The 20,306-nt window shown below is 41.6% G+C and overlaps 4 protein-coding genes across 5 annotated transcripts in view; 2 read left to right on the top strand and 2 right to left on the bottom strand.

Moving 5' to 3' along the window:
- The window catches only part of lg19h14orf180 (linkage group 19 C14orf180 homolog), a 41,185-nt gene extending 36,552 nt beyond the window's left edge, over window positions 1-4,633 (top strand). For both annotated transcript variants that reach the window (XM_076877476.1, XM_004540613.6), the window contains 5 exons: window positions 53-83; window positions 168-276; window positions 1,511-1,674; window positions 1,827-1,959; window positions 2,814-4,633. In XM_076877476.1, the coding sequence (XP_076733591.1) occupies window positions 53-83; window positions 168-276; window positions 1,511-1,674; window positions 1,827-1,959; window positions 2,814-3,019 (643 nt within the window). In that variant the 3' untranslated portion in view covers window positions 3,020-4,633. The remainder of the gene's footprint in view (window positions 1-52; window positions 84-167; window positions 277-1,510; window positions 1,675-1,826; window positions 1,960-2,813) is intronic.
- Window positions 4,133-6,934, bottom strand: tmem179ab (transmembrane protein 179a, genome duplicate B). The gene is made up of 4 exons (XM_004540611.3): window positions 6,567-6,934; window positions 5,959-6,096; window positions 5,801-5,879; window positions 4,133-5,715 (listed from the first exon to the last, which is right to left on the bottom strand). Exons 1-4 carry the CDS (start codon window positions 6,866-6,868, stop codon window positions 5,542-5,544), a joined length of 693 nt encoding a protein of 230 aa, XP_004540668.1. The 5' UTR covers window positions 6,869-6,934; the 3' UTR covers window positions 4,133-5,541.
- Window positions 6,935-8,274: 1,340 nt separating this feature from the next.
- On the bottom strand, window positions 8,275-16,302 carry LOC101474056 (uncharacterized). The gene is made up of 19 exons (XM_012921265.3): window positions 16,203-16,302; window positions 15,841-15,940; window positions 15,639-15,728; window positions 15,369-15,512; window positions 15,130-15,288; window positions 14,947-15,028; window positions 14,655-14,844; window positions 14,406-14,549; window positions 14,006-14,196; window positions 13,794-13,929; window positions 13,654-13,702; window positions 13,456-13,585; window positions 13,180-13,354; window positions 12,738-13,080; window positions 12,550-12,652; window positions 12,252-12,303; window positions 12,009-12,141; window positions 10,945-11,024; window positions 8,275-9,511 (listed from the first exon to the last, which is right to left on the bottom strand). The coding sequence occupies exons 2-19, from the start codon at window positions 15,929-15,931 to the stop codon at window positions 9,401-9,403; spliced, it is 2,403 nt and encodes an 800-aa protein (XP_012776719.3). The 5' UTR covers window positions 15,932-15,940; window positions 16,203-16,302; the 3' UTR covers window positions 8,275-9,400.
- An 850-nt stretch (window positions 16,303-17,152) lies between these two features.
- On the top strand, window positions 17,153-20,152 carry prph2la (peripherin 2-like a). The gene is made up of 4 exons (XM_004540609.4): window positions 17,153-17,318; window positions 17,525-18,338; window positions 19,004-19,250; window positions 19,399-20,152. Exons 2-4 carry the CDS (start codon window positions 17,758-17,760, stop codon window positions 19,669-19,671), a joined length of 1,101 nt encoding a protein of 366 aa, XP_004540666.1. The 5' UTR covers window positions 17,153-17,318; window positions 17,525-17,757; the 3' UTR covers window positions 19,672-20,152.
- The last annotated feature ends 154 nt before the right edge of the window (window positions 20,153-20,306 follow it).

Raw genomic sequence — 20,306 nt, 5'->3', positions numbered from 1 at the left:
GTGGCGTTGCCTTTAGTTTATTCGTTTCATTTGTCTTTTCTTTTCCTTTTAGACCTCATCTTGCCCTAGAATACAGCGGTAAGGTATGTAAAAATCGGATATTTGAACCAATAGAATATTATAACTCTTCTGTAAGCTTTAAAATAATACATCTCTGCTTCTTTCAGGCTACAAAGATTCACCAGAGGGCCTTTGGAAATGACCATCCAATTACAGCTAGAAGCCTTGAGCTCATGGCAACCGTATATGCTGAAATTGGCAAGACTGAATATTCAGGTAAAGGATAGTTGAATAATACAGACTAAACACTTATGACACAGGGATTTACTGTACGCACATAAATATACAGTGAAAACAAACATGGGTGTATGATTCAGAGAGTAGTATATAGAATAAGGGTGGAGACCTCCGTGTCTTATGATGTTAATCCCTGTTGTAGAGCGCACACAACACAGTCTCATGCCATGAAAATGTTAAATTAATTCACATTTGTGGTGATGTTGGACACAGGAACGTGCAGAGTGACAGTTTAAGGTTGTGGATTTGTTGCACAGTGTGCATGCTTGGCTTACCTGACTCTGAACTGTGCATTTTGTTAAGACGTAGAAACAGTTTAGTGTTGAGTCAGCTTACAGAGACACCCGTGCAGAACAAGAGCAGCTGCACCAAGACATGAATATAGACCATTAAAAAGGGGAAAAATACTTTAGTTTAATAGTTTGTCTTAAAATGTTTGGTGAAACGCTGGAAAAATTAAGGCTCTGTGCATTGTTTTGTTTCATTTTGCACTGAGCAGAAAGGGCTCCTTTTTGGCCTGCACCATGATGGCAGGTTTAAGTGTTTACACCCCATGTCCCTCACATACCCTTGACCATTAAGTAGGTCAGTCAGCCCCTCCCTCTGCTAGAACATTGCCTGCATGTATTTTCAAGCTGATGTAGACTTAACTGTAACTGTATGTGATATGTTGAAATTATAATTGCATGTGTCCCAAAATATCTGAGCCTTCACTTCATTTCAAGTCATCTTTGATTCAAGTCTGCACCTATTAAAAAGCCAAAGTTCTCCCCAGAAGTAAAAACATGGACTAAATAACTGACCTAAGATATTATTGTAACTAGCATGTTTTTATTAATAACTGAAGTCATCTGAGAGAGAATTTATCCAGCAATGCTGACACATACACAATAGTAGGCAACTTTAGGCAATGTGTGTGTAGTCTGTAGTGGCTAATTTTTATTTCTATTTATTTCTTTTTTATAAACTGTGATGAGATCCAGATTTTTTTAGAGGGCCTGATATAATTGATAGCTTTTTCACACAGTGAGCACTGTGCAGTTGTGCTGAACTCCCACGGCTGCACTGTACCCGGTGCAGACGGAGTTAACACACTTCCGTCTTGCCTCCTGTACATTTGCATGTTGAGCTTGAGTTCTGCTCTGTCTTGACTGGAAACTCCGATGTTAAGCTGCTCGTCTCATGTTCTGTATGGTCATGGTTCTCTTCCTAGACTCTCTGGGTCAATGTGTGTCTGCACTGTCCAAACGTTTCGCTGCTGCAGAGTCTCTCAGAGACTCGGTCAGCTGTCTTCCTCATTCCCACCGGGAGAAACACTCAGAGGTACGCCACAGAAAGGATACCCACCACCATCAGGAAGACACACTTAAACCTAAGGTAGGTAAAACACCTGAGGGTATCTGGTTGGTGTTATTCTGATTTATTTCTGTGTTATATGAGGCAGCTTCTTTGGAATAGATCTGTTCCAGCTGTTTGCTGCTGGCCTTTAATGCAATAAATGTGCTCAATGTGAATTTTATCTAATGTAGTTAACCAACAGCAAAGTCCCCACCTCCATCCTAAAGAAGCCAAGTTCCAACTACAGACTAGACACAGAACTCAACCACAAACGTAAAGGCGAGCGCAGAGTTCGATTCAGGGAGCCTGAGACCACAGTGCACGGTGAGAAAGCATGCACACAAACAATTTGTAATGAGTCCATCCTGCTCGGTTTTAGGCTGCAAGATGTGTTTGCACAGAGAACATGTTGCCCTCTGGTGCTTTTCATTGGTATTTTTATTCTTAAAAATGTGTTGCTATCCCAGCTTAGATAGGAACCCTCAGCCCAAAGCTGCACATGCCTTCGAATTTACATTAAAGAGGAAACCCAGCTAGTATTAAAACACCCAGAAATTGCATCATAAACTACTGTCATTTGGGGGTTCTGTGCTACTTAAAAATAACGTAATGCCAAGAGGTGTCCACACATGAGCAAGAGATTTATTCTTTTTAATTAATTATGCATGCAAATGAGGCACTGTGGAGTCTGTTCAAGAGAGACAGTGGCGACTGAAAGGGTACAGCAGCTGGTTTGTAGCTGCTGCACATCATGAGGTCAGCTTTCAGTGACTGACTGACCTCTTTTCTTTTGGCTTTGCAGACATTCCTTATTGTGACTGTTTAGGTGGTAAGTCTGTCTGAAAAATAACGTTACTAATGAGCACACGAGAGTTTCAAAAGTGCACTCATAAAGAGGAAAGAGGCTGTCAGGCTTGTAGCAGCATTAGCATTAGAATTGTTAGGACTCCACGTGGCACACATGCTATGGGGAGTTTAGCACGCCACTGTCACGTCTTGTTTGACAATGCCTGGAACAGCAAATATTAATGTAAGCTTAACTAATCTACAAAAACATCCTCTGAAACCTGACACTTGAGGCCTCGCCTCAAACGACAAAAGAAATGTGCAATTCAAATGCTCGTCATTTACAAATCAAAACTCTGAAAAACCGGTCTGGTTTTTTTCCCCCTGTGCAGCCTATGAGACTACACCATCCCGCCCCCACCTTGCCCTGTTCACCTGCCTCTTCCTGCTGATGTCATTCCTGGGCGTTGCCATGTACTGCACAGACCGTCGGCGTCCACAGAGAGTGTGCGAGGAGCTGGAGGCAGCTTTGGCAGTCTACCTGCTGCACATGAAACAGCTTCTGTGGGGCTGCTGGATATGGTTGACAATGCAGTGACTGTTATCAACCACAGGTGGAGACATGGAGCCTCTTTTAATTTATTATTAATTTTTTGTTTTTTTAGATCCCTCTTTTTCCTATCTTTGAAGGTGCCCGGGCCTACAAACACCTCAGCCATTTGGCGAGGCTCTACACACTGTCTGTGGTTTTATTCCACTCTCACCATGAAAAAGGGAAAATGTGTAATCCCAGAAATATGTAGCTTCCATGTCTGTATGTATATATGTACTAAGGTGGTGGGCATGCCACTCCATATTTAAGTTGTAACGGCATTCTGCACATCTGCACCGTTGACGCTGACATGTAACACTCGCATAATCTCCACAACAGTTCATTTTTTTCTTCTATTCATGTCACAGTCTGCTGTCTGTGAGTGAATGTTTCCGTGGAATGCAAATTTATTTTGTTACGGTACATGATTTGTGTATACCAGATATTACACAGAAATGAATGTGTATATATGGCTCAATATACTAAGGACTATCACAGTATTTAGCCTTGTAATTGCACATAAATGAATGTAGAGAGGTCTGGGAAACGACTTTGATTGGCACTTCTGATTGGCACACTGAGACGAGGCAGACAGAAGCATGAATGTGTAAACTGTTTAATGATGGTCTGAAAAAAGAAAACACAGGGCCGCATCACTTCACGGAATGACTTGGACATGAAAAACACCTTGTTCTTTTCCAACTGTCTGGTCGCCTGTCAGCTGAATGCTAGTTTCACGGAGGATAATAATCTGCAGCACAATATTACCTATCATGAAAGAGAATATACTCAATCCAAACGAATGCTTGTGCTTCTGACAGTGTTCCTCTTTATAACCGCCTGAATCCCACAAAAATACTTTATGCTAAATGTTATTTATTCTTCTATATTGTATATCTGCTTCTACGCAACTATCGGACTTCTGGTTATATGGATTTTTTTTTACTTTTTGTTATCTGTAGCATTTATATTCAAATGAAACATTCAGGTTTTAATTCTGATGTCAAGTGTATGGAAGTGCGTGGGTTGAACGGATATTTGCAATACATAACAGAAAAAAAAAAAAAAAGGTAATTGCTATTTTAGAGGCCAAAAACAGAAATTTAACAGAGCCAGACGTTATTGTATGAGTCCCTTTATCAAACAAGGCAAGTCAAATTCAAACAGCCAAATCACCACATAAATGGATTATAGGAATCAAAGGGCACAGTGATGCACATCCCACATATCTCTCATTATGAGCAATAACACACATCACATATATTCCATTAAAACACTTTATACAACAGGTTTCAGGGAACTCAAAATAAAACGAGTTTGTTTGTCTTTTATTTTGGAGATCTCACGTTTGACTGTAGACTGCAGATGTACCGGAGAAAAGGAATACTCTCGACTCTGTACTGTCAAACGAAATCGTCATTAGCAATAAAACAATACCCAGTGAGCTTATGTCCTGTAGATGCACATTTAGCTTAAAGCTGCATTTCACTGCTGTTCAAACATCTACGGTCACTTTGAAAGAAGTGCCTTTATGGAGGGTTTTCTTAGTTCCTACCGTTTTTTGCTTTTTTAATTTCAGTTGTTTTTGAAATAAAAACTGTCATTGCCTATCAAAGTGAAGCGGCCGACTTTCCTTTCTTCCCGTAATCTCTGTCAATAAGTGAGCGTGGGATTTAACAGGGAGAGGGAGAAGTGCATGCAGGTATACTTGTGTGTCTAGTCACAGTAATATAGAGTATATTGGTTTGTAGCCTATAAAGTGTGCAGAAGAAGCCTGAGTTGCTAAATGGCACAAGATAGGATCTGTTTTCTTATCTCACACAGATTGCTAAAAGCCTTTTAGACTGCCTGCCAAATGCACGAATGTGTAGAGCTGCAATTTGTCTTTTTTTTTCTACTTTTTTTTGTTATAAAACACCTTTTGTAGCTGCTGATAAATGTGTAAAGATGCTGCAAACGCACACACTGTTTATGCTGGAGCATGCAGTTCTCACTTTGCAGAGACGCACTGTGGATACTGGCAGGAAAAAAAGAAGCCTAAGTTAGGAACACATTTATTGGTGAAGAAAAAAAACTCCTTTATGTCTAAAAAGCACCTGAGAAATTTTACATGCTTTAGATCCATGCAGAAATTTCACAAGGACAAGATCCACCGGCCAAACTGGCCAAACCATTAATACCGTTTTTTACTAATCAACAACGTATATTTGATAAAAGATGTATTTTTTTGTTTAAAAGAAAAAAGTTTTAATACTATCAAATCTGGGTTGGGGTTGAATAAGGGATGGATTATCTCAATCTAGCACAGGAAAGGTTAACAACCATCTGTAGCTTTTATTCTCAGTTACTTCTGGAAAACAGCTAAAACTGTCGATTTGATTCAATTCATCTTCGTGGGAGCAAAAGCCAACCGATTCTGATTGTCTACACAGGCGAATACTGGTGTTGGTCACGGCAGGCAAGAGGACTACATGGTTCTATATGGTTAACTGTGAATGAACGTGTATGTTTGTGCGTCTTGCTGATTTCTAAATCAGGCCGGTCTTGAGGTCAGAGCCGCGGCGTGAAGAGCGGCCGAGCAGCAATTCCTTCTCGTGGATCAAGGTGTCGAGCAGGTCCTCTTGTCTGTAGTTGTGGTAGACCTTCAGAAAAGCCATCACAGTGATCCCGAGCCAGGTGAGCCAGGCGGCCCACAGCCCAAACTGAAAGAGTAAAAGCAGTCATTGCATTTACTACGACTGTTAAATTCGTTACACTGTCTGTACGTTAATTTTAAAAGATTTTTACCTGAGCTATAGCAAACTGGTCATAGAAAGCAGAGTTGTCCAGACCCAGTTCTAGATCAGTATCCTGCATGTCTTCACAGCTAAACAGAAAGTGGCATTTAGAGGGACTATACCACAGCATCATCCGGAAAAAGTAGAACACCTGCGCTTCTCTCTCACCTGTTGGGCATAGTCCCACCTTCGGTGATGGCGTCACACCACAGGTTAAAACCCACACTAACGATGGTGCTGGACAGAAAGACTGTGAACACCACCAGGGAGCTAATGAGCAGGTTGAGGAAGGCATTGAAGATGGAGCTGCAGGCAGACAGAACAGAAATACAAAACAAACTGGGTTAGGGCAGGCAAAAACCCTCAACATCTCTGGAGTATGTTACAAAACTGACACAGAGGCCTATTACTCTGCATGACGTATGCAACTCTGATGATTAAGTCTTTCAATCACACATCAACATAATGACACATAAGTTGCTTTGATGTCACAAAAATAGTAGGTGAAGCATAGGCTTTGATTTCTAGTTTAAAATGAGTATTCCCCCATCTTTGGGAGATGGCAGTGACTTGACATTTTACAGGATGCTTCCGTGCCCATTTCCATCCGCTATAAAATAGAGTATAATACATGCAGGCTATGAAATATACAAGACAGTGCACGAACAAGGGCGTGGGAGATGGACAGGAATGGCACATTTACACTCAGACCGCTAGAGTGGTATTGCTTCATAAGCTTCTATTTAAGGAAGAGGCACAAGTGAACGGTCACTCACTCGTCGTGTCCTTTGCACAGAAAGAACAGCAGCCTCCAAGCCTGCACTGCGGACAGGATGAGGGACGCTATCCCGACAAAAGTGATGAAGCTGCAGGAGGACTCGGGTCCCCACTCCTCCACGATGAAGCGCTGCTTCATCACAGTGATGTTTTCATTTTGCCACATACCCCGCGTGAACAGCAGGCATTTCCCCCCGAAATCCTCCGTGTTTTCAGACAGAGGCACCACGGCGATAAAACCGAAAACGAAAGCTAAAAAATAAAGGATGCACTGGGCGAAAATCAAATTGTCGAGGGCCATTTTTCTGTCTTCCCTGCTCTGCACTCAGCGTCCTGGAGCAACTGCGGCTGCGCAGTGGAGACTGACGAGCGGAGGCGCAGCATCCGACGTTGCTTTGCTGCAAATTAATGAGCAGGCAGAGGCCTTCAGGGCTCTCCATCTTATCTACGTACAAGCTGTGGAGACATTCCTCTTCACTAATATACCCGTTCGCAGTGGCTTACGTATATTACAGTTAGTTATGATATTTTTAGTGACCAAGATAATAATTTTCTCTCCGCCGTAGGTAGAAATAATAATATAAAAGTTCTTGTATTGACACCCCTTTCCTTTTTTACAATCTCCAGTATTTTTACTGAAGCTAGATACAGTTAAAAATGCCCCTTGATGGCACTATTTTAGTTTTTTCTACACATTTCCCCAATATTATAAACTCTGTGACCTCCACAACATAAACTAAAGTTCTACATCATTTGCTGCACAGCACGATTTCCAGAGACTTACATTGAACTGCTAAAACTGTAAAATATATAACTATATATACTAAAATATATACCAAAAACTTACTGATAATAATACTACTATGAACATTTTCCTGTATAGGAAAGATATTAAAGGTGCAACTCTAAAAAGGTTCAGCATAATCATCTCCTTGGGCACAAGCACACATTTTGCACACACATAAGTGTATACTCACAAATTAGAGTAATGGTTTGTTTATACATGGTGACAGTCCTTAAGGAAGGGCAGGTAGCTGTCACAGCCACCTGACACGCTTCAGTGAGCCCATCTGGTGAGCTGGCCAAGGTGTCTCACCCTTTTCTTGGCCACCTAGCTTTTGCACTGCTCACAGTGCCCTCCAGTGGGCAAGACACCTGCTGCCATGTTGCACCAAGGTCTGAATGTTTCATGTTGACAGTATGATCACTGGCCTTCACGCAAGGCCAAACCTGGTGAATGTGAATGTGATGTTGTAGAATACAGAGATGAAAAATGTGGAATAGCTTTTACACTCAAGAACATTAAAAATTCCAAACATCGAAGTGTGTTTGGAAAATCCACTGTGGGTTGTGTATTCTGGGTGCACAGCATCACCATCAGAGGTTCCTATTAAGATGTTTTCGTTTAGGAGATTAATAATCATGCATTTTTCACCACAACAGTCCTCGCAACACAATGACAAGTATTTATATGAGAGTTTTCCACACATCATGTGGCTATTTGTATCCATCTTGCAAACCGCAGGGTTTTTTTTGCATCATCTGCCGGCACATGATTTATGTGTCATTTTCGCCACCGCACTCTGATTTCCACGATGGTATCAGCTTTTAGATTAGCTTGAGTTAGTGTGTGTGTGTGTGTGTGTGTGTGTGTGTGTGTGTGTGTGTGTGTTGAGCTGAAAGCTGATTTCACTCCAAGACTTTGAGACAGTTTGCTTTTTAGCATCATTAGGCATTATTTATTATCCTCCTCGTGCATTTTTGCTGCGTTCGATTTTTATTCTTGTGCTCATGATATATTGTCCGGATTTCTATTTCCTGTAATCCATCATTTTGTACTGTACACCATTTTTGCTATGATACAGACTGTGCTGTTTGTGAGATGTGTTTTTCTTCTTTTACAAAAAAAAATAAAGCTTATATTGCCAAAAAACATAACTGTGCTGGTATGCTTCTCGTGTCTTTTGGCTACACTTGAAATATCATCTAGTCACAAATACAAGGTCATAAGGAAAAGCCGAACAACTTCATAAGGCAGTCCCCCGGCCCTTACACAAAGAGGAGATTACACGCACAGAACTCCAAACCCCACTTTTAAATAATACAGCATGTGTGGGCTCGTGAACTGGGCACCCAGGGGAAACCCAGAGCAGAAGTGTGTCAAGCTGAAATATGTGTTAAGTTATTCACCCCGCGAACAAACCACAGAGGGAGAGAAAGAAGGAGGGAGGATGGAGGGAGGGAGGATGCTAACCCAAATGCAGTCCCTGGGCTTTGTGCAAATATGAAGAGCAATGGGCAGAAGAAAGCCTTGGGAGGTCATCCATTTTTCATGAGATGCAATGGCAGCAAAGCAAACATCCCTTTTTTTCCAAGAGGAGGAAACCAGTGAAGAATCTAAAGTGCACAATCATTTTCAAGGACATCACAAGTGCATTTTAAATGTAGTGCATCTATACTTGAATCGAAACACGCAACGTTGTTATGTTCATCAGAGGAAAGTCAAAAAAGACATAATGTAACTCAGACTTACTACTCTTTACTCGAGTCTTAGTTCATAGCAATATTTAAGAATTCATGTCTCATCATTTACTGAGTATTGCTGACACGAGACATTACAGCAGAAGATTAAGGGTGAGGTGGGACAGTACCACTGGGCGGGAACAAAGGCTGTCAAAAGTATCTGACCAGGTGATTGGAGGATGAATCTGGTGGAGGTTAACACTCTTTGTGGTAAACTTTAACATTGGAGTGATTTTTTTTCCCTTTAGATTTTAATTTAAATATATTTAAAATGCATCACATAAGAGGCTGTTCTTTGTCTTGCAGATGATCATGCCCTCTTCACTCGTTTGCCTTTTCTCGATCCTGCTCTGCCACTCCTTATGGCTCCTTGGGAAACCTTCCCCGAACTGCTCCAACCTGCGGGCTCATCTTTCTCCGCCTGCAACACGAAACAACAGCAAAAACAGACACAATTACAGCCTCATATCCTGAGCAGTGATGTGGAGGACCTGATGAAATATCCTGTACCCATTAATCTTTCCCCAGGGGGTGCAGGAGACTGGGAGCACTGGGCCAGCTACTGATTAAATGCTCCTAATAGAGGCCATTCATCTCCCCTTGAATCATGAACGTTTCAACATGCAACATCACCCCACACAAACGTTCCCCGCCTCTCTCTGTGCAAATATTGGTGTTTTCATAAAGACAGCAAAGTCGATAGTATTTAATTTTGTGATATCTTTTTAAGCGGCCGTGATTTCTTAGTGGGCTCCTAAGATTTGATGGATGACTTTGTTTGCTCCACATGGTGAAAATCTCATCTATAACTGTGCCAGTAATCATCACGAACAGTCATGCTTGAGGTCATGTGGGGCCAAATCCAAATTTATAGTTTGAACTAATAACTGCTTAATATCTCGATTTTATTATTATCTTTAGTCGCACTGGCACAAAGAACATGATAGTTTGATCAGTCGTTAAGTGTTTGCCTTCAACTAATTTCACTCATTAGTGATTAATCTCTCTATCTGCCAATTAAGCAAATCCTACAAGTATTGTTTCTGGCCTCGGTGAACAATTAGGTAACACTAACAGCCCTTCCTACTAAACAACCCCCTGGAAACCCACGCTTACACAGAAACTGCAGGGTAATGAATGCAATGCCATCACTCCAAACATGCACTCTACAACTAAAATAGATTGGCCCTGATAGACACATTTTTGTACAGTATAGGCTGTTCAGTCATGCTCAGGTATAATCATCATAAATTAGCATGGCCTAATTGCGTTTCACCTGCCAAGCGCCATATGGTCCCTAGTTCAGAGCAAAATAATTAGGTGACTACATCCCAATTAAACAATTATCCAATGAAACCTCTGTAAAATAATTATGTGGTCATATCTGCACAGTGCTATTAGAAGTGTAACACTCAGGTCAACGCACAAGCAGCATTTAAATGGAAGGAAATGTGTTACAGAGCAGTGGCCACTTTGTTTTTGACAAATAAATGGTAACCATGTTCCTGGCATCTTATGGATGTTTCACCTGTGCTCCAAGATACTCCAGAAAAATTCCCCATAAAAATCACGTGACTTTGGACAATGACATCATTGTAGGCGGAGGTCTTAAAAGCAGTGATGTTTATGCAGAGGGACGGGAGAAATGTGGATGAAAGGTACTAAAGAGGGGACCTGCCAGGCTGTGATGTGATGAAGTGAAATCCTCCGGGACTAAAAATGAGATCATCCAAATATTACTGAGCATCTTAACTGGAACAATAGTGACCCCTATTGACAATTTTGTGATGAATGCATAATAGACTCATCATAACACATGTTGTACATTTTATGGTGTGTGTCAGAACAAAGTACCTGATTTCCATCTCTGTTTTCTCCTTTTTGCTTTGCAGTGAAGTCCAAAAAATTGACGAGTCCACAGGAATAAGGCTGACCTAGAACAAGAGAAAGTCCCTTGTCATCTGCAAATGAACAGAAATGTTATCAATATTGTTTTCTGTTGGAATTTCCTTAGAAGTCATAATCCAGTGATGAACACATCACATAAATGGGGATCTTGGTAACAACAAGTCTGACACTATTATCTTTTATGCAACACTGCTCCACTGTTACGTCTTTAACCGCTGTCTCTGCGACAAGGTTGGGGCATCAGTACGGGCCAACAGGCCATCGCTCCCTGAGGCTCAACGGTGATCAGCAGATGGAGGGAGGTCTGCCTGCGGTGGTAGACGGTACACCCTTTGACAGAAAACGTGGGGGAGGGAGGGGATGCTGTTTAATGGATCACTGAATGCTGCAGCAAGGTTAAGGGAACCAATCTCTGACACCTCACTTCCTCTCCAATCTCCCTCTCCTAGCAGCCAAGCCCCCCTGCTTTTGGTGCCTGCATCTTGCACCCCTGCAGTTCCTCTGACAAACAATTAGTTCTGACCTTTAACACACACACACACACACACACACACACACACGCACACATGCATACACACACACTGCAAAAGATAGAATTGTTTCCAGAGCTCTAAAGGTTGAGCAGGCAACATGTCTTGTTATCTCTGCTGATCACTGAGCACCAAATGGCTGCATAGATTCGTGCATACTTTTAGAGGTATATTATTATTTGTTTAGACTTTTTGTGATCCAAAATGCACCGGCTGTAATAGCTTAGCTCTGTAGCAGACACCTGGAAACACTACATCCAGTCTCAGCATCCTGTTTCCACCATTTGCCCATTTTGCAATGATCGAGCCAGGCTGAGTGAGAGGATTCATTAGTTCTTAACATGGATTCAAGGAGGCGCTCATTCTTTGTGCCCAAATAAACCGAGGTGGTTTCAGTGTTGCAGGTTGGGCTGGGGTTGACAGATGTGTAAAGAAAGGTGGAGCTACACACAGAGAAGAGGAGGGAGCTGTCCTGCTTACCCATCCCTGGCGAGCCCCTGGGTATAGACCAATTCAAAACAAAGCTCTGATGAAGATCTGTCAGCATGTCGTGGGTTGTTTCAGCTGAGGTACATGGGAGGTGTTGGCTGGAGCATCCCTGTGGTTCGTCTTGCTGGTGGCATACAGTATACAGTGTAAACACACTCACAGAGAACACAGCTGCTAATTAGATACTGAACCAATAGAGTCACTATGTACTTTAAAATTAAAATTATTACCTACCTGATGAGGTTTCTTTTTCTGGACGCAGTGAGTTGGGGCTACCTCAGTGAAACTGAAAATCAGTGAGAGGAGAAGGTTGGCTGAGTGACATTTGAGGGGCCAGGACTGATATATTCATGAGCTCGTGTAGCAGCTAGTTATGTGATCACTCAGTGGATGACAATTAAGCCAGATATAATTATCAGGCAGCCCTGATTGTTGTCAAATTCATACTGGAAATTCAACTTGCACCAAATATCAACCAGTTTTAATAATTTACTTTATCATAAGCATTGTGAGATTTATGATGACCTCTGACCTTGTGTCTGAAAGAAGGCTTTCATATGTGGAAGGTCTTGAAAGCCCGTCAACCCCGATAGTATCTTCTTCCAGAAAAACATCTGCTTCATCACCTTCTCCCACTTGTAAAACGTAAGAAAGTGCTTCCATTTCTTGGGAATCTCTCAATATGTATGGTGTGTGCAGAGAATCCAAGACAAAGCTTACCATCTGCAGAAAGCATCAGCTCTACCATGCTGTCTTTGTTCAAGCTGCTGAAGGAAACAGGCTCTGTAGCGCCATCTGGTGTCAGCACCAGCTCAGGGATATTTAGGAAAACACCAGCTGATGAGTGGGGTCTGTGTTCTTCTTCTTGTCCCCTGCTTTGGCTACTTCTATCCGTCAGCAGAGAGGAAATCATCTGCAGGGTCAGAGTGCTTTTATATGTGTGAAGCGGGTCCCACTTCATAAGAAGCAAGGGTGAAGCTGAGGTAGAGGATGAGGCAGACAAGGATCTTAGATCCTCCTCAGAAGAAAAAATGTTCTCTTGAGTCTCCAGCTGCTGCTGCTGCTGCGAATACAAAATAAAATCTAAGGGTTGCCATTACTTAAAATCCCTTTGCAATTGTATATTGCAACCAGTATTACCAAAGACAATGAAAATATATACATTGTAAATGACAGGATCTTCTTCTTCTGGGTCGGCTGTATGTGCTGTTTGCTGTGTTTCTATTGCCATGTGCACTGGTGAAGAGCTGCATGTGAGTAGACGCAGAGCCTCGGTGGGCAGAAGCATTTGCTTGCTGTTGGGCATTCTCTCTGTGTGCTCTGGCCACACTACCTCCCTGAAATGAGAGTGCACGTCATAAATCTGGTGTCTAATGCATATTGTGTTTTAACATAATTCAAGCAGTTGCTCCAAGTGTGACATCTACAACCTCAGTACCTCAACTTGGAATCTGGTTTCCTCACTTCCTTCACAGCCTTTCTGACCAATTTCACCTGCTCATCTGTTGATACTTTGCCAACTTTCTGAGCCCGGTACAGCTTGGCAGATAGCGGACATGGTGGCATTTCTGCAAAACAATGTGATTAGATGACATCTCAGTTATATCCTAATACTGTTTAATAATATCTTTCATACCTTTCTTCATCTGTGTCATCTCTGTGGTCTCAGCTCCATCTTCTTCATTCTGATAAAGATTTTTAGGGAGAGTTAAAAGTCCTTTCTAGGCTGTCTTGGTATGTACATTTTGTCTTGATGTAAATGAGTGATTCACCCACATTGTTTTCAACAAGAATGTACTTTAAAGCCTCTGTGCACAGGCCAACTCCTTTACAAGTCTGGAGGAAGTATTTGCTCATATCTTCAGTCTCTGTGTGGCCTCTCTTCAACAGAGCCCAAGCATCAGAGTTACAACTGGGGGTTGAAAGCACAAATTGAGTCTGCAAGTGAGCCTTTATTTAGTAACATTATATTATCAAACATGTAGTACCTGCTTTGAATAAGTACATCTGCAAACAGCTTGGCATCATCAGTGGTCTCTACTGCAGGCCTGGCCCACTGGAGGTACCGTAATGCCTCTTGAGGCTGTTTCCTTGTCAGGAGACAATGGATGATGCAACGATGCTGCCAGGAGAGGGCAGGAACATAGGCCTTTGGGCTCAGTAACAGCTCCATGGAGGCCTGGGATTGGTTGTAAGATAGCGCACAGCACTTTGTTAAGTAAATTTCTTATCAATTAAAAGAAAAAATGTTGTAGCTCCATTCATTACTTATTATTTGCAAATTATTAAATCACTTTAAAGTATGCACATATCTCATTTGAGTCACCTGCATGCCATTTTGGCCGTTTCAACACTTATCTTTTTAATGTTTCGTTTTCAGCTGCATACCTCAGTGTGTCCATGATCAAGCATCCAGAAGGCTCTGATTTGTTGGGAAAAGGTGGATGGAATTGTGAACGCATGACAAAAAGCCTGAAGGAGGTCATCTTTGCACTGTAGGAAATTTGCCACATCCAGGATGAAGTACATGAGCTTGTGTCATAAAAGTTAAGACACATTTAACCTTAAGTAAGTGCACATAGAGAAGCAACAAATCAGTATGTTTCACAGAAAAGCTTTGCTGATTTGGATGGATACAATGGCCTGGACTGACATGTTGTCAATATGAGGGATCAGCACGAGCTTCAACAGCGCCTGCAGATTAGGGGGAGGATAACGTGGATCTGTGCAATCTCCAGACATCCAAATGCACCCGTGTTGTTTGCATAGCTGTGTCACCATGCTCTGTATCAAAGACTTGAATCTTCCCATTTCTCCCTCCTCCCGTCTAATAAAAGGTAAGGAAGTTAAAGGGGAAAAAACAGGTAGGAAATTGATAAAGTATGTTCAGAGAGAGACTTGCTCTAAAATGAAACCCTTTCAGAGTTACCCCTGTGTTTCAAGACCAGCTTTTCGGTGGCTGTGATCCATTTCCTTCCACATCTGAGTGATACGCTTCACTTCTTGGGTCTCTGACAGAAACAACAGAGAACCAAACATTAAGAACAAAAGGATTTAGAGGTATAATAACAGTTCTTCATCCCAGTTTATTGGGATGTGATGATATCTATACCAGGAAACTTTGGCAGAAGCCCCATGATGCCCCACCACTGAACCAGCTGTCCCAGCCAGATGTGTTGCATCAGCATCCTCTGCTCTCTGTTCCAGCAGCCATGTCGGATGTCTGAGGAGCTGTATGTGTCCTTGCAGACCACACATGGGACTCCCACTCCTGCATAAAGAAGACATTGCATTTCAGAAAGGCTTTTATCATGTCACAGCATTAAAGATTAGGATATCTTTAGCACAAACCATGCCAGAGGTGGGCTGAGCAGAGATGTTTTCTTCCCCACTGGGCCAATGTAAGTAGGTTCCTTAATTTTTGGAGTAACGTGTGCACTCTAGTGAAGGAGCCGCGGTCCAGGAACATCCACAGACCCTGGCAACAGCTGAAGCCTGAGGGAATAATTAAGACACAATAGATCCAAAGATCCAAAGTATATGTTACTCAAAGTAACTTCAACTTCAAATTTAAGTTTGCACATTTAGAAAGACTGAAAATATGATGTAATATGTACTTACATAAGGTTAATAACTCCTTTTTCGCAAACTCTGCTGTCCGCTGTACCCAGCAGCTAAATGCTGGTGCGATTTCCCCCACATCAGTATAACCTTGTTGAAGATACAGTGTTAAAGGAAACAACAAACAACTGTGGAATTAAAGGGTCTTTGCAAAAATTGTACAGAGCACTGGTTTCATGATGAGTGGATGTTCCTTTTCTACCTTCAGCTGTAAGCTTCCTCAACCAGCAGATGATGGCTTTTATGTTATTGCTGGCCAATGCCTCAGACCACTGACCCTCTTTGTCCAGCATCACGCTGAGCTTTTGGTATCGAAACCAAGACAAGGGAGATCACACACAAAAAAGTGGGTATACTGAAAACATCTAACAACTACTTTACCTACTGCATTGCACAGGTCTTTCAACTGTAGCCCATGTAATGTGCTTAAGTGGTTAAATAGCACGTACACTTAAAGCTAGAAAATCCATTTATATAAGTGTTTCCACACTTACATCAGGAAGACCAGACTGAAGCATGAGGACTTTAGTAAGTTTTGCATTTGTTGGGTCTTCACATACTTACTCGGTGGAACGACTGTGGTCTAGTTTTCTGCTGTGGGTCAGTGAAACTTCCCTCTTGGTCTCTGTAGTGGTGACTGCTGTGAGTTCTGTCTGCCCTGTGGATTTGCTGACTGGCCCGCTAGTAACATTCTCTTCTTACACAAGCTACTTTCGTCCACGTTAATCCTCTAAGCTCACTCTCAGTTAACATTTCATTGGCTGATTTGCAGAGTAGTCGTGACTGCATCGGTGTGTTTGCATGTGTGTTACAGGCGGGGAACAAAATAGGTAAGAATATCAGGGGTTAAAGTGAACGTCTTAAGTAAAAGAGAGAAGAAAACTCCCATTTTTTCTTCCAGTTTAAATCTTGTTTTTGTCATTTATGACCAGTGAAGTGTTTTTATTAACTGGCAAAGTGGTAAAAGTACCACATGCTTTTCAGATCACTGCATAGTTTTGTCATTGTCTTTTGCACTTGTCTTCATTTTGGATTGCCAGCTGGTAAAAAACAAAATATTTCAAAGAATTTTATAGAAAAATCAAATCAAAATGAAATAATAAAAGTAGCTGGAGCCTGACTGCAAAGTTTCTACCACTAGAGAGCACTGCAACTACAATGTGCTTCAGTTTTAAACTTTTTTTTTTAAAGCATTTATTATTAATGTAGTCTTCAATACAAACCCCCCACCAAAGACTGTATGTTTATTTTTCTGCATCATTAAAAGATGGCTTAAACTTTGCAGTTAGGGCAATACTGCTGATGCAAAGATGATTTTTTTTTTAACTTTATCCTTTTGTAAAACTTTTACTGGTAACACACACACTCACACACACACAGAGAGAGAGAGAAAGGCAATCGGCCACTGCTTTCACAGTGTCGAGACAGTCAGATTTGCATAGGTGGCAGAAGGTGGGTCCAAATCCCTTATGGGGCCCATGACTGATTAATGACTAAAGGGGATTAGGAGGTTCAGGACTTGGCTGCTAGTCTCACTCTGATGCTGCTGTGGCTGCATTCACGCTATCTGTGTCACTACAACTACTCGCCGCTCTGGACTAAATCTGACGATGTTTGTAAGAAAACAACCTGAAAATCAGAAGTGCAGTGTTATCAAATGTTCATCATGATCACACTTAGGTGAGTGCCGTGGATTTATTCGGGATTTTAGAGGGAGGGAAGAGTTGTTTCAGTTTCTTCAATATATTTTGGTTATATATAAATCATACTATTTCTGGTTGTATATACAGATGATCACATTTCAGCGCAGTGTTTCTTAACAGTGTTTCTGTTTTCTAGAAATTGTCCAGTTATATGAGTTTTTTTATCTACTCTCACTGCTACAGGCTTACAGACCACCTACAGTACAACCATAATGCAGCATCCACACGATATCAATCTCGGCTACCAGGCTAAGCTGCTTATGAAAGGACCTTCAGAGAACTGTACAACCAAACCCCCTCTATTTGTCCCTCCACATCCCCTGGAAGATAACCTGTTCCTCTTTCCAGCTCTATCTGTGTCCTACCCTTAATCCCACCTTGGACTTGAATGAAAACTCAGGGAAGTGTTACGGGCAATGGCAGTCTTAAGAGTTAAGTTTACCAAGACCAAAAGAGACAAGCTGGCCCAGGTGCTCTGGATCCTAAACTGGATCTCGGTAGTTACGGGGGCCATCCTGTTCAGCCTAGGCCTCTTCCTCAAGGTGGAGCTCCATAAACAAGGAGAGGTGATGGCTGAGAGGGACATCCAGTATGTTCCCAACACGCTTATAGCTGTGGGTCTCATCGCTTGTGCCATAAACTTCCTGGGTGGGAAAATCTGCTACGACTGTGTGGACACCACCAAGTTTTTGCGCTGGAAGTTGATCATGCTGCCCTACATCATATGCACCTTCTTCTTCACCTTTTGTGTGCTGGTAGGGGCTCTGATGTGTTACTGCATGCACTGGGAACTGGAAGAGTCTCTGAACCTGGGACTGACAGAGGCCATGAGGTTTTATAAGGACACAGACACACCAGGACGCTGCTTCCTAAAGCGCACCGTGGACATGCTGCAGATGCAGTTTCAGTGCTGTGGAAACAACGGTTATAAGGACTGGTTTCAAATTCAGTGGATAAGCAACCGTTACCTGGATATGTCCCAAAAAGAGGTGGTGGAGTAAGTACAAACTGCAGAAACAGGGTGCTATTTTGGTAAAGTGCATTCGTATTTAAGAGGCCGTGTTCAAATGGCAAACAGAGAAAGAAACAACAGAGTTGTTGTAGTTCTGTATTTTCTCATTTTAATTCAGTTTAGCATCAGCGTTTTGATAGGGGTTGACTCACAATCTTGTAGACACCTAAAGTCTAAATAAATGCGTCCTTTAAAACTTCACAAAACAAATTTTGACAATTTTTTTTTACCAAGCTAACATATATTAAAACTAAGGATAGTTCATCTTTGTTTTTTCATTTCATTTTAGTTAGTTTTGCAAGTTCACAATCATTTCACTTAGTTTTTATCGTTATTTTAGTCAAATAAAATGTTTTTTCCCTTCTAGTTTGAATTTTTAGTTGGGTTTTAGTTCATTATAATTTCCCTGCATCATATTTGATAATGATATATATATATAATTTCTTACACTGTGCTATAGATATTCAGTAACACTGAAAATGGGCAGAAAAAATGGGCATGGCAGGAAGCACAGATCAGCACAGTATAACAATAAAATACTGTCTAAATATATAAAAAATATACTCCCAAACAATCATCACATTTAAAATCTGATCACAGAAGCACTGATCTATTAAGGGAAATTCTAAACTTTGTTTTTCTGGCTTTAGCCGAATCAGGAGTAACGTGGATGGAAAGTTCCTACTGAATGGAGTCCCATTCAGCTGCTGCAACATCAACTCCCCCCGGCCCTGCATCCAGCAGCAGATCACCAACAACTCTGCACACTTCAACTACGAGCACCAGACGGAGGAGCTAAACCTTTGGATGAAAGGGTGTCGACAGGCGCTGCTGGAGTACTACATACACATTATGCAGTCCATCGGCCTCACAGTCCTCATCACCTGGTTATTTGAGGTGAGGAAACACAAGTCGGAGTTGGTAGGTTTAAAGGGAAACTACACAAAATCTGATTAACTTTTTCAGCCACTTTAACATCTTTGCATCATGCTTTGTGTTTATTTCTATGAGCGAGCCAGTCAATAGGGGTCTCTTGTCGTTTCAGCTATCAGTGTTGACCGGGGTTCGTTACCTCCAGACTTCTCTGGAAAATGTCCTGAGACAGGGAGACCCCAACTCCGAATCAGATGGCTGGCTGCTGGAAAACAGCTTCATGGAAACTGCCCGCATGAACCTGAATATCATCAAGAGCCTTGGCAAGGGTAACCAGATAGACACAGCCACTAATGGAGACCCCAACATTAACGTCCCCTCCACCTCAAAAGCACACTATGGTCCTGACAATGTTCCACCAAAGCAAATAACTGAAGACAGTTGAACTTTTTCACTCAAAAGACTTCAATGGATGACATTCCTGAAGCCCACAAAGGGCCTTGAAACGTATACACATTACATTGGTGAATTCTTATCTCTGTACCTGTGGCGATGGAATGGGAATTTTGTTTGTGGAAAATATATATGAACCCTAAATGATAGAATTTTAATATCAACACCATAATTTAAGTCAAGTCAATTTGTGTTTCGATGATCATATGATGGTCATATAAAAAAATTGATAGAGGCCTGGTGACATAATTTCCACCCAAATCAATCCATTCACTGAGCCCTCATATAATGTGGACTGAGCCAAAACCATCCTCATAACTTTTCTGAAGGGTTCACAGGACCCACACCATGCTAACCAAATGTTCTCCTCAGTATAACAAAGCCACCACATTTCCTCACTTTAAATTCCTTTAATTTGTCACCAGTCTGCATACATTTCTATTATTTTTCTGTAAGATTACTTGTGCTTTAATCTACTGTTTACAAATGACATCTGTTGCCTGTGTAACATGTGGTTTTTGCAAAAAAAGACTCTGTACACCCGTCAGTTGCAACACTGGAATCAAAATGTACTTATATTTATTATTTGATGAAGACAACTATGGGTTAGAAGTTCAAGCACCTGTT

Source organism: Maylandia zebra, linkage group LG19 (assembly GCF_041146795.1).
Source record: "Maylandia zebra isolate NMK-2024a linkage group LG19, Mzebra_GT3a, whole genome shotgun sequence".
Lineage (NCBI taxonomy): Eukaryota > Metazoa > Chordata > Actinopteri > Cichliformes > Cichlidae > Maylandia > Maylandia zebra.
This window is presented reverse-complemented; position numbering and strand designations above follow the sequence as displayed.